Genomic DNA, 16,545 nt, shown 5'->3' on the forward strand with positions numbered 1-16,545 from the left:
CCTCAAAGGCCCATGGGACTGGGCATTGTCTAGCTAATACCCATGGAACCAAACTGTTTGGGGGAAGGTCTAGAATCCCAATTTGTGACCAGATCTTTAAGAAAATGAAGTCTATACTTAAAAGAGCCATTAAGAGTATGCACGAGGTATAACTAAAGCCTTGTAGAATGAACTAAGTTTTGAGGTTATATGTATCTCCTAAAGTTATCAAGAGGGCTTGTGACCCTCTTGTGTACCTATAGTACAATTTAGAAGAACCCTTGTAGCTCAGGAATTCAAGGTTAGCCTGGGCAACACAGAAACCCATTAAAAAGAATTCAAGTGACAAAGGCTTGTGTATGATAAATTGTATTTTATACTAACGCCACAAGAGGGCACTGCCAAGCAAGGTGGCCAATTGAGTTCTTAGATTAGGACCTCTGATCTGCCCATGAAGCTGTTTGAATTAGCTTTTAGTCATTTTTGTGGACCTGTACAATTTAAGTTGGCTTTTTTTCTTGTTTTATTTTTGCTGGGTATTAAAACCTAGGGCTTCAGGAATGCTAGGCAAGTGCCCTATTACTACCAGATACTGCCTGTCCTTTTGATCTTTTACATTTTGCAGTTACTTTGTAGCCCAGACAGGCTACAAAGTAAATCCCTCCTTGCTTCAGCCATCTGAGGAACTGGAATCATAGGTGTGCCACCAGACCTGATTTTTAAGTATAGAAGGAACTAGCAGTAGACACTGTTAGCTTTATTTTCCCACGTGCTAGGTCTGTCTGTACTTTGCCTTTTCAACAGAACTGGAGACATCTTTTGTCAGCATTTTGAGCTGTCTCAGCCATGTGGTAGTGCACACACAGCTTTCATCTCAGAACTCCGGCGGCAGGGGCAGATGGATCTGAGTTTGAGACCCATCTGGTATGTAAGAGCTGCAGGACAGCCAGGACTACAATAGTTTTATACTTCCCAAATGCTGACCCAGGATGCCCTCTGTAAACCAGGCTGTCCTGGAACTCAGAAATCCGCCTGCCTCTGCCTGGGATTAAAGGTGTGTGCCACCACGGGGCAGGAGGCAATCTTTTAAACCAGCTCTCTTTATACCATACTGGTCCCCAGGATTCATTACAAAAACCAGCTCAACATGGCTGCTTTAACCCTGTCCTAGAATTTAAGATCTCTGAGCACATTCTAGTGTTACCAAGCAGCTCTCCCCCACTGGTGGCTAAGATAGTCCAACAGCTGCAGGACTCCAACTGCTTTGGCCAATCATGTCAGCTATAGAATGAACACCTCAATGTTGATAAGAGGCACAGCTTTGGCTAGATGCTATCCAGCTGAGCCCATCTTTGAGATTCCTGTTTAAGCTTGACTTAGTATGAAGTAGAATCTGGACATCAGGTATTTCTGAAAACAAGCTTTATTTAAATAAGGTTTTAAATACATTACATAACATTAAAACTGGAAGGGAAAAGAAAACCAAAAGACCAGTTTGTTCCTTCACATGGCACTGGGCAGCGGCTCATATTGAGTTGAAGCTTCTACAGCTAGCCACACGACCAATGGCACCAGCTTGGCATTTGTTCCCTTGTCCTAAGTTTAACTGATACCAGGCTGGTCTTACCCTTCATATTTCAACATCCCTTGGCTAGGTAGGATAGATCTGCTTTAAAAAGACCACCCCGGTGGTGAGCTAGACGTCCATAACTTCTCTTGGAAAGGTGGCCTTTTCTGAATTCTGCCTACCTGGTCAGACACCAGGAGTTCTTTTTATGGCCAGAAACTCCCTCTAGTGACATAGCTGGGGCAGTGTTACCCATACTCTCGGTCACCTGGGCTGTTCAAGTGATGACACTCTCCTAGGGCAGGGGACTCTGTGGAGGGAGCCCCAAGGAACCTCTGGTCAGACATAGCCTCCTGTGATCTTGGGGTTCTTGGCTGAAACTTTGTTATTGCTTTGTTTCAGGGTGGACACTGCCAGGGCTTACTGCTTAACCTGTTTAAATGAGGGACTTCAAGACTACACAGCATGGCTCTTTTCAGTTTATTGCATGAAGGAGTTACACTAGTCCAAGTTAAAAGCGGACCCCAAATGATTACATTATACAAGCTGTGAGGTTTTTAAACTTGTGACAAGGGACAGAAGGGAAATTCTACTCATTGCAAGGAAATCCTCACTTAAGCTTCCGAGAGCCACAAGCACTTAAAACCCATGAACCTTCAGCTGATCGTCCTTAGCCAGTCCAATCTGCAAAGAGGACAAAGGAGAGGGACAGGTTAAATCAAGTCTGTGAAACGACAGTCACAGGTCCTCCCACTACACCCTGCAAGGAGTCCCAGTAAAGAATATTTGAGCCAATTCCAGTAGACAAAATGTCCCTTCTGACACGGGCCCCCAAATACTGTTTGAAGGTTGGGAGCCACATGCATCTTAAGAGCCCAACTCTTAAGATTAGAGAAACTTAGGAAGCCCCTAACTTAAAGGCCAAGAGTGTTGAGGAAGGCCTGAACTTACCTCTATCAGGAACTGGCATATGTTCTTGCGCTGGTCACCCTGTAGCTGAATTACTTCTCCATATTCTGGATGCTCAATTACAGTACCATTGCAGGCAAATTTCTGCAAGAACAAAAAAATGTAGCACGTGTGAGGCCATGCATCAGCACGTAACCCCTTTTTTAGTTTGCACCCTCTTCCCTTGTAGACAATAAAATGTGGTCTCTCCACAGCAGACCCACCTTCTTAAACGCCTTCACTAGTTTCTTTTTATCGTAATCATCAGCGATCCCTTGGACAGTTGTAAGGGTCTTCCTGCCGTTTCTCTGTTGAATTCTTATATGGATATAATCCTCAGTGCCAGCAGGAAGCAGGTCATCACCCTTACTTGCATCAGCAAAGGGGTCTGTGAAGAAATAATTTTTGTTAGGAAGCGTTGTATACCATTTGTCGATTCCCCTCTCCTGATTTTTTTTCTTTTTTGGCTGTGGAGATATCGGCACTAAAATCCAGAGGTGTCCTTAGTTGTCCCTCCGGGAACAGGTCAGTACTAGAGCTAGACCGAGTATGGGCTTTCTGCTCTAGGCCCGCCCTCCCTCTGCAGCTGATCACGTGATGGAGAGGACCTAGTGGGCAGGCTGAGCCCCACCCGGCTGATGCAACCGACCGGAAGCCGGGCTCTCGAGGCGGGGCCTGCCCTCCCTGCTCCGTGACAACGACGGTGACGTAGAGGACGTGACGCAGGGGTGGCGGGAGGGGGCGGGTGTGGCTCGCCGAGAGGCAGGAGCCATTAGTAAATGCGCCACCCGAGACGCAGGGGCCCGCCCTGGGGCTCACCTCCCACCCGTTTCTTCCGGGGACCCTCGGAGGTCGACCCTGGGCGCAGGTCTCTGTCCCACGGGCACCACCACCCCTCCAGCCCGAGCTAACAAGGGGCTCGCCGAGCTCCGTCCCCGCCACCCCCACTCGGGCCCGCGACCTTCCCCAGGCTTACCGAAAGAGTGGAGGTTCTGGATAGCGGACATACGATACGATTCCTTTTCCTCGGTGGAAACGGCCTGCGGAAGGCGGCTGCGGGAGAAGGCGGGCGGGGGGGACGGAGCGTCGGGAAGCGAGGGGGCTCGAGGGGGAGGCAGCTGAGTCCTCGGCGGCGGCTCAGTGACTGGGGCGGAGGGGCGGCGCCTGTATTCACTTATATAGCCGCCCCTGTGACGCCAGCGCGCTGCCCTCACGTCTCGGCCCCACCCATGGCGTCAAGCTCCCGGGCGCCCGTACACCGCGGCTTCCTATTGGTCGGGAGGCGGAGTCAAGGCTCGACGCGTGCGCACTGGGTTTGGCATGGAAAGGGTATTCTGTTGACTCCAGGAGGGGCGAGGGGGGGGGAGGGAAAGCTTGGTCCTCCGGCACGCTTGCGCAGTGGGGATGGTAGGTGTCTGAGCGGCCGCGAAACTGGCGGAGGTTTCGAGCGCGCCTGCGCCTATCGCACGTTCTACCGTCCTGACCCTGTTGAGCTGCTGGTACTAGCTCTAAGATGGGGCTAAGGGTAAGGATCGATTGGCTTTCTTTAATGACTTGCCGGTCCTCCAAAATTCGGCTGATCCAGCCACCCATCAGCCCACTCTTCTTTGCACTCATTCACAGACTTAGTCATTTAGTCAGCACAAAATAACGTGATCAAAATCTGAACCTTTTATAGAGTATCATTTGGATAAGCATGTTTTAAAATTGGTAACCAAAAGTTGTTATTTAGATCAATTCTTCTAAGGAAAATAGTCCCTTAGGTAGGAGTGGGGACCCCAGAAAAAATGTCCAGGCACTACAGGGTGCCTTTTCTCCTACAAGCCTGTGTGTGAGGTAAAGCCTTTGTAGAGTCGAGGTGAAATATTTCTTTCAAAGCAGTTAACCTTTTTTGGTTTTTCGAGACAGGGTTTCTGGCTGTACTGGAATTCTGTAGACCAGGCTGGCCACAAACTCAGAAATCTGCCTGCTTTTGCCCCATGAGTGCTAGTATTAAAGGTAGGTGCCACCACCACCCTGACTAGCAGTTAACCTTTCAACTTATTTTAAAATTTAAATTTTCTGCAGTGCTTGAGATGGCGGATAGAGCTAGCTAGACAAGCTTTCTACCACTGGACTACAGTCCACTTGTTGATTGAAACATTCTTCGTAATAGGGGAGATGGTGAGTAGAAATTAGGGATTTTAGATCCAGAGGCCCTCAAGAGCTGGGGGAATTCAAGAAGAGACAGCTAAGTGTGATGTAACTGGGTTTGTGGGGGCTAATAGGAGAACCAGAGGCTGACTACTGTGCCAGACTTTATCCAAATGCTCCCCAAAGGGTGGATGTTTTATATAAAAATATTTTTTGTTTTGTTTTTTGGAGACAGAGTTTTTCTGTGTATCCCTGGCTGACCTGGAACTCACTCTGTAGACCAGGCTGGCCTCGAACTCAGAAATCCGCCTGCCTCTGCCTCCCGAGTGCTGGGATTAAAGGCGTGTGCCACCACTGCCCTGCATAAAATTTCTTAACTTAAAAATACTGCCAACTGCTTGGTATGATGGTGCATCTCAGCTCTTAGGAGAAGGAAACCAGAGGATAAAGTCCAAGGTCAGGTGAATTCAATGCTAGACTGGCTACTGTCTCAAAAGACCCAGAAAAATAGGCCAGGTATGGCGGTGCTTGCCTTTGATCTTAGCACTTGTGAGGCAGAGGCAGGCAGATAGATGCCTGTAAGTTTGAGACCCACCAGCTCTGTACGAAGAGACTCAAAACAAACTGCTGGGTGATGGTGCAAGCCTTTAATCCCAGGTCTCTGGAGACAGAGGCAGGTGAGTTGGAGGCTAGCCTGGTCTACAAAGTGAGTTCCAGGACAACCATGGCTCTACAGAGAAACCGTCTTTCAAAAAAAAAAAAAAAAAAGCCAATAAAAAGCCCAAACCGCCGGGCGGTGGTGGCACACGCCTTTAATCCCAGCACTTGGGAGGCAGAGGCAGGCAGATTTCTGAGTTCGAGGCCAGCCTGGCCTACAGAGTGAGTTCCAGGACAGCCAGAACTACACAGAGAAACCCTGTCTCGAAAAAAAACAAAAAACAAAAAACAAAACAACAACAACAAAAAGCCCAAACCAAAATAAACAAAACAGAGGAAAAATTGCCAATAATTGAATCTTGAAAAATTGCTGGGCGGTGGTGGTGCACACCTTTAATCCCAGCACTTGGGAGGCAGAGGCAGGCGGATTTCTAAGTTTGAGGCCAGCCTGGTCTACAGAGTGAGTTCCAGGACAGCCAGGGCTATACAGAGAAACCCTGTCTCGAAAAACTAAAAAAAGAAAAATAGCACCATACAATCCCAACAAAAACCCAGGCCTGTTGGCCCGTGCCTTTAGTACCAGCACTCAGGGGGCAGAGGTAGGCAGATCTCTGTGAGTTCAAGGCCAGCCTAGTTTACAGAACAAGTCCCAGGACAGCCAGGGCTGCTTGTTACCACAAAGAAACACTGTCTCTTAAACTAAGCAAACCAAACCAAACTAAAACAGCAACAACAAAAAACCTGTGTGCTGGCTGACCTTGTGAGCTATCAGTTTATGCCCAGGTCACCAGTCTCCCTGTCCTGAAGGTAAAGTCTGGTGGGACAGACAGAAAATAAACAGACTAATAGTACCAGATTCAGAGAGGTGCTGAGGAAAGAACTGGGCTGGTGTGGCTGGGCGCCACAGGCCCAGGCTCCTCCTTCAGATGGGCTGGTTAGATAAGGCCGACTCACTGGTGGGCAGATAAGGCTGGCGTGGCCGTGGCATCATGGCCTGAATTTTAGAGAAGCTGTGGAGCAGGATGGGGACTCACCAGACAGAACATTCCCCAGGGAAGAAAGTTGGACATGAAAGAGTTTTATTTTGTGGGTTCTGGGGATTGAGGCCAAGGTCTTGCTCATGCTAGGCAAGTACTCTAGTCCTGAGAGGGGTTTCTTGGGTTTTTTTTTTTTTTTTTTTTTTTTTGTACTCGTTTTCTGGACAGATGGACAGATGACTCAGTGGTTAAGAGCTCTGGCTGCTCTTTGAGAGAACCTGAGTTCTAATCCCATGCCTCACATGGTGACTCACAGTGATATGTAACTCTGGACCCAGGAGGTCTAACATTCTTCTGGCCTGCACTGTATGCATGTGACGTGCAGACACACACACAGGAAAAACACCTGTACACCCAAAAATAAAAGTAAGAAATTAAGATGAGTGTGTATGAATGTTTTCCTGCATGTGCGGGTCTGAGGCCTTCAGAGGCCAGAAGAGAGTGCTGGGAATGGAACCCGAGTCCTCTGTAAAAACAGTAAGTGCTGTTAACTGCTGGGCCACCTCTCAAGCACCCCTAAATATTTGTTTTCTCATTTAGTAAATGATTGACATCCCCCAATCCCTTTTCTTCCTTCCTTCCTTTCTTTATTTTCTTCTTCTTCTTCTTCTTCTTCTTCTTCTTCTTCTTCTTCTTCTTCTTCTTCTTCTTCTTCTTCTTCTTCTTCTTCTCTCTCTCTCTCTCTCTCTCTCTCTCTCTCTCTCTCTCTCTCTCTCTCTGTCTCTGTCTCTGTCTCTCTCTCTCTCTTTGAGGCAGGGTGTCACACAGCCTTGGCTGGCTCTTAACTCATTCTCTGACTCTGTTTCCCACATATAGGATGTGCCCCAGAGCAAGGGCTCTAAACAATATTTAGATTTAAATAACTTAGCTCCCTAGATGTCAGGAAAGGGAAATGTATGTGTATGTGATAATGTGTGTGAATGTGTGTGTGATGTGTGTGAATGTGTATGTGATGTGTGTGTGAATGTGTATGTGATGTGTGTGTGAATGTGTATGTGATGAGTGTGTGAATGTGTATGTGATGAGTGTGTGAATGTGTATGTGATGTGTGTGTGAATGTGTATGTGATGTGTATATGTATGTATATATGTCATGTGCATCTCAATACTATTCACCCAACTTGAAGACCTGAGGCCCCAGCCTGCCAGCCTGGGACCCTTTACGCTTATGGATATGGCTCTACTAGAGGGATCTACCCAGAGTTCAGTTCTCTGTGTTGTGTGGGACCAAGTTCTAGTCCCCTCCCTCCATATACAAAGCAATTGTTTCAGTGGTGTTTTTTGAGTCAAGTTCACCCTCACAGGCCTTTTCTAGTCACTCTGCACACATACCTGTGTGTTCCTCTCCCTTGGCCTGCCTGTCCCTGAACCGTACTTTTGTCCCGTTCTTTCGAATTCTCCTGGGTGTTGGTGACCCTCATCCTCCACCACAGCCATTTCAGGAAGCTCCCCAGCCTTCTCACTGGAGAAAGCTCATCTAAGATGAGAGCTGGTGTTTGCATCTGCTCCTCCCTTCCTTGGAATGCGGTCCTCCCTCCTCTGTGTTTTCCAGGCTCACCTGAGATGCCCTTGCTCTGAGAAGACTGCCTGCGTGTCCTCCATTCTGGTATTATTTATTTCAACGTTATGAGACAGGGTCTCATGTAAACTAGGCTGGTCTCGAACTCCTGATGCTCTTGCATCTACCTTGAAAGTGCTGGCCTTGTAGACATGCCTCACCACGCCTGGCGTAATGGTACTTATCTCGCTGCATTGTGTTTATCTGTATTTAGGACTCGCTACATAATTCGCTAGCCTCACTGTCAAAATGAAAACATGAAGGCCTTGGTTCAAAAGCAGTTAAAAGGTTCAAGACAGGGACAGCAAGGGCATAGATCAAGAGCCCTGTGAGTGAGGGGTATTGTAATTTACACAGGTCACATGCCCTCGAATCTGGCTCTGCCTCTTCCCTTGTATCCCTGCTAGGCTGTAAGTTTAAAGAACAGAACAGTTTTGTGTGTTCTACTCTGTATTGAAGGCGGTGAGTGGATGTGTTGGCATCCATTTCATTGTAGACGCTCAGTAGGAATGGCCAACCCCCGGCTACAGGGTCAATCCCAGAGTCTGGGAGGACAGGAGTGAGGAGAATAACTCTCAGTAGGTCTGGATCTCAAAGGGAGCTCTGGGCCTGGCCTGATGCAGAGAAAGGAGGTCGGCCCTCCCTCAGCCACTTTCCCAACTCTTGTTGTAGGCGCTTGGCCAGTGCACGCCTGGTATGCTAGTGTGTGCTTCCAGATCTGGCCTCCTTGCTTGTAAACAGTTATTGCCACACATACACTTTGCCCTAGGTGGGATACAGGTGAGAGGGCAGGTGACAGGAAGTTAGAAACTGCTTTTGCTGAAAAGCGCTAACTCTTTGGCCCTGTAGAAGTCTGATGGGTAATTAAAAACCGGATAAAAGGCCAGGCGGTGATGGTGCACGCCTTTAGTCCCAGCATTCAGGAGGCAGAGACAGGTGAAGCTCTGTGAGTTCAAAGCCAGCATGATCCACAGAGTGAGTGCCAAGACAAGTAGCTACATGAAGAAACCTGGTGTGTGTGTGTGTGTGTGTGTGTGTGTGTGTGTGAAGCCTGACATCCTTGGCTTCATGTTGCATCTGGCTACATCTTAGCATTTTCAACAATCCAGATCCCCAGAGTAGCCATGAGAATTTGCCAGCCATTGCCCTAAACCTCAAGGCCTAACATGCCTTTGTGACTAGGCTGTTCTTAATATCAATACTCTTCATTCATCTGGGATCCCAGGAACCCGGGCCTGACTGATGAATCCTTTACAACAAAGGGCAGAAATGCTCTCTAAATAGCCTCAGTCGAGCCCTGCATAACCAGTCCAGAGGTAATAGTCAGAGGTCACAGTCAACTTGACCTCCACCAGACGAAGGGCAACTGACTGCAGCCAGGGAAACAGACTTTGCACGATGGCCCTTAGACTATTAAGCCTGTGTTCTTCATAGCGGAGCCAAGCTGAGAATAGAGCTGCCTTCACTAGCCTAAAACAGAGATCCAACTGCCTCTGCCTCGAGGGTGCTGGGTTAAAGAGGGTATGCCATCATACTCGCTCTGTTTTTGACAAATTCCTAAGTCTCCTAGGCTGGCTTTGAACTCCTAAGAGGCTGAGGACTTCACTTCTAAAAGTATTGAGATTACAGGCAATGTGTCAACCATGCCCTGCTTGAGAAACGATTTTTCTATTTTCATCTTATTTTTTAATTATTGTAGACTAGGCTAGCCTAGAACTCACAGAGACCCAACTAGTCTCTGCCTCCCAAGTGCTGAGATTAAAGGTATGTGCGACCATAGCCAGACTGATTTTTATGTTTTTGAGATATGGTCTCACATAATTCAGGCTGACTTATGTGCAACCTCTAGCCTGTATTTCCTGAGTGCTAGAATTATAGAATTATATACATGAACTACTATGCTTGGGTTTTATAGAATTATATGTATGAACCACTATGTTTGGCTTTTTGAGACAAGTTTCTCTGTGTAGCCCTGGCTGTCCTGGAACTTATTCTGTAGATCAGGTTGACCTTGAACTCATGGAGATCTGCCTGCCTCTGCCTCCTGAGTTCTGGGATTAAATGCATCTGCTACCACTGCCTGACTCTTCTATCTATCTATCTATCTATCTATCTATCTATCTATCTATCCATCCATCTATCTATCCATGTGTTGTCGTTTTGCATTCCAGGGTTGTGTCAAACTTATGCTTATTCTGCCTCAGACTCAGTACTTTCCACCAGCTTTCTAGTTCTCTTATCTGAACTCTGCTTCTATTCCCTGTAGCACAACTGGGTGGTGTGTAGTCAGGTCTGAAGTCCAAGCTCTGTGCTATCAGTATCATTTCCATGGAAAGTCTTTTGAAGTCCACCTTCCAGGGCCTGGGCTTGTCCCTGCTCTATGAACTTGTGGCATTATTATGGATCTGGACTGATTTCTCTGAAAGTGACCTTGGTCTTGGCTTCTTTATAGCTACTGGGCAGCTGAAGGCAGGGTAGGAGTCCATGGAGACACTAAGGAATCTGAGCATTAGGTAGGCCACCTCTTGCCTGTCTGGTACCTGTCAGTCCCAGTGACATCCTTCTTTTAGGCTCATATTGAAGGGATTAATGTAGTAGAATGCCAGTATAAGGATACAAATGTAAAGTTTTGAAATCACTAAATAGATTCTGTCAGTTTCCCAGGGAGCGAGCCTCTGAGAGCAGGGTGGGACAGGAGCATCTCACACACGTGGGGATGGAGCTGAGGTGGTCTCCTCTTCACTGTGATCCTTTTGGGAGGATACCTTGGCATCTGTAGCCTTGATAAAATTCCACAGGGCCTTAAATGTAGCACCTGAGTAGCAGAGTCTCCTGCCAGGAAGCGGGAAGCATTCTCTGGGGAAAATAAGTATCTCCATGGTAACCAGAGAAGATGGATGATGTGATCCAAGGGACCTCCCTGAGTTCTGCTACTGTTGCAGAAACCACCGTGATTGAGAGAATCCGGAGGAGACTGGAACCCCTTTATACCCACATTTGGGTTTCTCATTGGCAAAGGTGACTTGACTTAGAGAAAAATCTAATTCCTGAAATGTGTCTTGAATGTCTTATGTGGGACCTCCTGCCCACGGACATAAATGACTGGAATAGTTCCCTCCATTCCTCACCCACTCAGAAGGGCCCAGAGAATGAATGTTGCTATTCTTGCCTCTTGGAAAAGGAGGGAAACCCAGGCCTGCTGCATTCCCGCCCCAGTCAGCAAGAGCTGAATGCCACTTGGGACTTTTCCAACCGAGTCGGTAAGGGACAGAGGGAACCTTGAAGGCTGTAGCAGGCTCTCCTGGAGTCAGGTGAAACATCAAGTGGATACTAGTGGCAGAGAGGGCTTGTGTGCATGCTATAATTTATTCCTTCCCTCCCCTTTCCTGCAACCCAGATAAATTCTCCCCTGTATTCCTTTCTCTGCCCTTGTCAGGGACTCACCTCTGCCTACTCACATGGGAATTCAGCTCTGTTCTCTCTCTCTCTCTCTCTCTCTCTCTCTCTCTCTCTCTCTCTCTCTCTTGGTTTTTCAAGACAGGGTTTCTCTGTATAGCCCTGGCTGTCCTGGAACTCACTCTGTAGACCAGGCTGACCTCAAACTCAGAAATCTGCCTGTCTCTGCCTCCCAAGTGCTGGAATTAAAGGCGTGTGCCACCACAGCCCAGCAATAAAATATTAAAAAAAAAAAGACATATCCTCTGGTTGATGAAGACCCCATTCAACACGTATCCCCTCCCTAACTGTCCCAGTACATTTCTCTTTCCTCCCCATTAAAGCCAAGCTGTAAACCCGAGTTTCTGAAGACAGAACCTGGGGTCAATAGCCACCCTCCATCTATCTTCTCAGGACTAGCCTGGGAATAAATGAGATAGCCTTCCCACAAGTGTTCAGCTTTTTTTTTTTTTTTTTTCCTGAGACAGGGTTTCTTTGTATAGCCCTGGCTGTCCTGGAACTCACTCTGTAGACCAGCCTGGCCTTGAACTCAGAAATTTACCTGCCTCTGCATCCCAAGTGTTGGGATTAAAGGTGTGCACCACCACTGCCCAGTTTAAGTGTCCAGTTCCTAATTGTAGGCCTTTGGATGTTGAGTAGACAAACATGACCTGGTAACATGCTCTGTAGACTAGACTGGCCTCGAACTCAGAGATCAGCCTGCCTCTGTCTCCTGAGTGCTGGAGTTAAAGGCATGCACCACCACTGTCCAGCTCAGGAAAAAAAAATCTTGAAAGCTGTTTTCTAGGTCTGGTTATGTAGCTTAGTGACTAAGCATGAGTATTACCCAGCATGGACAAAGCCCTGGGTTCAATTCCCAGCTCTGAAAACAAGAAAAAGTAAAACACTAAAACCATCTAAAGTTTCTCCAACATGTTTACTAAGCTAGATTAAGTGATATTGTTATGGTTTGAATAGGACATATCCCCTCCTGTACTGGGGAACTTGTTTGCAGCAGTGAGCTTTTGGGAAGTGTTGGGGTCCTGAGAGCTCTGACTTCATAATCATTTTGGTGGAATTTGACATCATTTTTAGGAGATGGTAGTGAGAGACCAAACCTACTCCATCTTGAGACCGCCCTCCGTCTTCTTCTTCTTCTTTTTTTTTTTTTTTTTTTTTTGAGACAGGGTTTCTCTGTGTAGCCCTGGGTGTCCTGGAACTCACTCTGTAGACCAGGCTGGCCTCGAACTAAGAAATTCGCCTGCCTCTGCCTCCCAAGTGCTGGAATTAAAGGTGTGTGCCACCACCCCCCCAGCCTCTGTCTTAAAAGAAAAAAAAGTCTGAAAACTCAGCCTACAGCTGAACCCAAACTACACCCAAATACCAGGAAGGACCCCACGGCTTGTCCTTGGCCCATAACCCAGAGTTACTCCCTAGCTACTTCCTGGCAACAGTTAATCAAAGATGAGTCTGATTGTTTCAGATGTACGTTCAGACCATTTGTGATTGTTCACGGTCTTGCTGCAGAACACCCACCTGTCGACTTATAATAGTTATTCTATTAGATGCTTGCCAGGCTAGACACCCCCTCACTAGCTCCCATTTCCTATAGAACCTTGTCCTGCTGAGGGTTCGAGGCTGCTCCTCCTTCCTGTCCTACTGTGTCAGGGTTGGGTTAAAGGAGACCCTAATGCAATTGCATTGGAAACGGCTCCTTGGTGGACTTTTGGGGTTCACAAACACTTCCTAGCACAATGGTGGTGAAGCTACAAGATAGGTCCTGGATGGAGCCGGTGGGTAATGGCGTGTGCCTCTGTTACATTCTCTCTCTCCCCACCCTCCCTCTTCTCTCCTCTTTCCTTGTCTGTCTGTCCCTCTATCCATCCGGTCCTCACATCTCTGTTCCTGGCTGTTCTGAGGCCAGCTGTTTTGTCTATCTCCTGGTCCCGCAGGCTGAGCCTGGCTTCAGGCCGTTGCAGTGGAGGCAGTTAACAGACTTTTCTCAAATCGCCAGTCAAAATAAATCTCTTCTCCTTTAAGACTGTTTCCCACAAGAAAAGTCCCCTAACCCAAAAACCAAACCAACCCCCACCCCAAAGCCTGAGCTTTGTGGTTGGTCATACAGGCATTTAATCCTAGCACTCAGGTGACAGAGGCAGGAGGATCTTTGGGAGTTGGAGACCAGCCTAGTCTGCAGGGTTCCAGGACTACTTAGAGACAGTGCTTCATAGAGGGAGCCTGTCTCAAAAAGAAAAAGAATAAACAACCTGAGGCCCTGGAGAGGTGGCTCAGTGGTTGAGAACACATTCTGCATTTTAGTGGATCTGGATTTAATTCCTAGTACCCATGCCAGGGGATGCACAACCAGCCGTGACTCCAGTTTCACGACGATTTCACACCTCTGGCCTCCTTGGGCACCTGCATGCGTGTGCACATACCTAGTCACAGACACATAACTAAAGAAATAAAAATCTAACAAATACCATGCCTAAAAAAGAAATACCTTGAACTGAAAAAACATCCAGTTGTTTCTCTCAGATATTTTTAACAGTGGTTAAGAGTGTGTGACTCACACAGACACACAGAACTGGAATTATAAAGACAGTTGTGTACCACCATTTGGGTGCTGGGAAAGGAAGCTTCCTCTAGAAAAGCAGCCCAGTGCCCTTAACCCCTTAACTGCTGAACCATTTCCAGGCCTCCACTTGTTTTTTAAAAGGATTTTTTTTTTTTTTTTTTTTTTTTTTAAAAAGGTGAGGTCTTATTCTGTAGTCCAGGCTGGCCCTGAACTCATGGTTCTTCTTTCCTCAGCCTGGGGGCTGGGATTGTGAGGCTGGATGTGTGTGCCACCATGTTACATGCTAGGCTTTGTTAGTATCCAGGGATGAGTGAGTACATGGCAGCTCCATGCTTCCTCCTTTGGTGCAGATAACAAAGGTAGACAAATTTGTCCTAAGACTCTTCAACATAACCCTACAATGAGGGTGTGGCTGCTTTTTTTCTGGCTACATGTTTTTTTCTTTTTCTGGATGCTGAGATAGTGTAGCCAGCCTTTTTTTTTTCAACCCTTTATTATGCTTATCACCATTTCCGGATTTTACCCTCCAGGGTGTGTGAGGGACCGGTGGGTCCCTCGGCTTTTCTCCAGGTGAATAGCTCCAAGCAGGTTTCCCAGATAAAGGCTTCTTTAAGTACCTTCCACATTATTCTGTAGGACAGTGACTCATATTCCCTCCGGCAGCTTAGGAGACGAGAGCCTTTCCTCTTCCAGTGACTTCTCAAACTTCTGTCCCTTGGCTTCTGAGATCCTTACTCTGATCCCTGCTGGGGGTTTCCTGTAGTTTCTCACACTTAACCGCTTCTTGCCACCATTTTATAGAGAGGGACACCAAAGTTTCAGCACGTTCCAAGTAGAGAAAAGCTTAAGTCCAGAAAAGCTTACGTTCACGCCTTTGATCCCAGCATTTAGGAGACAGAGCCATGCAGATCACTGAGTTCAAGGTCAATCTACAAAACAAGTTCCCGGACAGCCAAGCTTAAGCACTGAACGACTTGGAAAACAGAAAGCTGGTGATAGTGTAATACAACAAGGGGCCCAGGTTTCAACCCCAGAAAGCAGCAGAATTTAGTAGCTTCAGGCATGAGGCTCTGGCTCTAGAGACAAAAATAGAAGGGACTACTGGGACGATTGATGCTGGTTAGCCGGAGCTAAGAAATTAGTGTTGATTAAGAAGAGACCAGCAGGCTGGGCAGTGGTGGCGCACACCTTTAATCCCAGCACTTGGGAGGCAGAGGTGAAGAACCCCATACTCGGGAGACCCTTCCTCAAGCCTCCGGAATCGCGACCCCCCCAAAATCACAAGAAACCATACCTGGATGCAATCAGCAGAGGTTTATTAGGGGAGGAGCCGGCGGTCAAAAACGACATGCTCTTTAGCTCCAAGAGCAGGGTTTTTGGCCCCGTGTGGTGGGTTAAAGGGTCTTTTATAGCATGGGGTGGGGGGAGGAAGGCATTTTCGCGCGCTTACACATGATTGGATATTTCAAACATCAGCAACTTGCAGAACTGGCAGAACTTGTAGAAACTCGGACCTCCCAGAAAAGGGAGGGAGAGAGAAGTAAACACCAGATAGCCCATTACTCAGTTGGGCTTGTTTGGACTTGTCTGGGCACGCCCTTGCATGCCTTTATTTTTTTGTCACCCTGCCCCTGCAGGAGCTTAATATTTTTATTATGACTATATTTAACAAATTGTTGGTGGTCTTTGCTGACCATGAATTTTTGTTATTGTTACAATGCTGCTTTCAAATTTTGTTCTCACATTCCCTACTCCTTTAGTTTGGAATAACTTTAATTTTAAAGTTAACGATCAGTATCTTCTATCTTGTCTCTTATAATCTCATCTCTTTGTCTTAATATCATTAATTGAACAGTATCTATTTTAGTTTTAACAAAAGCTAGCAATCTATTTATGACACATGGGCCTAAATCTAAAAGTAAAAAAATAATTATTATCAAGAGACCGGCCACAACAGAGAGTAGGGTCATCAACCTCAAGGGCACTTATTGAACTAACTTTGTTGTGTCTCTCTATCTGTCTCTGGTCTAATCTTTTTCTAAGTCTCTGCATTGAGTCTTAGACTACCCCAGTGTGATCAGCATAAAAACAACAATCTTCTTTGAGGGCTGCATATAGTCCTCTATCTTTAAGAAACAGCAAGTCTAATCTTTTTCTGTTCTGCAGAACAATATCTGAAAGGGAAGTACTGATTGTTCTAAGGCTCTCAAATCTATATCAATGGCAGCTCTTAGCTATTGGAAATAACAGGGTGTCTGTATTAGTGTAGTAGTACCTGTTTTCATTTCTGCGGCCACTCCAAGTCTCAGTATGATAGCTAGGGTCAAAGAAATAGGCTCTCTGTAGAAGTGTCTAGGGCGTATCTCAAACTCACATTTAAAAATGCCTTTAGGGTGGTAATAAACCTAGGAGACTAGCTAGACAAGTACACAATAATCTTTGACCTCATCAAAGACAGAAGTAGATATATAAAGGGTTAATCTTGGACTGTAAATTCACCATTTATCATTTTTAGGCACTAAGTATCTGTTATCAGGACTCCTTGGGCTCTATTTTACTGACTAGGGGTCTCAAAACACCTTTTTTTTTTCTTTGTAACACACTTTTAAAGTTGTCTTCTGACTTTTTCACATTTTGTGGCACATAGCTGTCTA

At 46.7% G+C, this 16,545-nt stretch overlaps 1 protein-coding gene across 1 annotated transcript; it reads right to left on the reverse strand.

Annotated features, from left to right (window-relative positions):
• Positions 1-1,384: 1,384 nt before the first annotated feature.
• Eif1 (eukaryotic translation initiation factor 1) lies at positions 1,385-3,764 on the reverse strand. The gene is made up of 4 exons (XM_034507791.1): positions 3,471-3,764; positions 2,719-2,882; positions 2,498-2,599; positions 1,385-2,230 (listed from the first exon to the last, which is right to left on the reverse strand). Exons 1-4 carry the CDS (start codon positions 3,499-3,501, stop codon positions 2,186-2,188), a joined length of 342 nt encoding a protein of 113 aa, XP_034363682.1. The 5' UTR covers positions 3,502-3,764; the 3' UTR covers positions 1,385-2,185.
• Between the last annotated feature and the right edge of the window lie 12,781 nt (positions 3,765-16,545).

This window comes from Arvicanthis niloticus, chromosome 6 (genome assembly GCF_011762505.2).
Source record: "Arvicanthis niloticus isolate mArvNil1 chromosome 6, mArvNil1.pat.X, whole genome shotgun sequence".
NCBI classification, from domain to species: domain Eukaryota; kingdom Metazoa; phylum Chordata; class Mammalia; order Rodentia; family Muridae; genus Arvicanthis; species Arvicanthis niloticus.

What these genes read in the sequence shown, in the direction of transcription:
- Eif1 (XM_034507791.1), bottom strand. Translation starts at nt 3,501, where the DNA reads ATGTCCGCTATCCAGAACCTCCACTCTTTCG. An exon ending in CCAGAACCTCCACTCTTTCG is followed by an intron (nt 2,883 to 3,470) that starts GTAAGCCTGGGG and finishes ATTTCTTCACAG; the next exon opens with ACCCCTTTGCTGATGCAAGT. An exon ending in TATGCCAGTTCCTGATAGAG is followed by an intron (nt 2,231 to 2,497) that starts GTAAGTTCAGGC and finishes TCCTCTTTGCAG; the next exon opens with ATTGGACTGGCTAAGGACGA.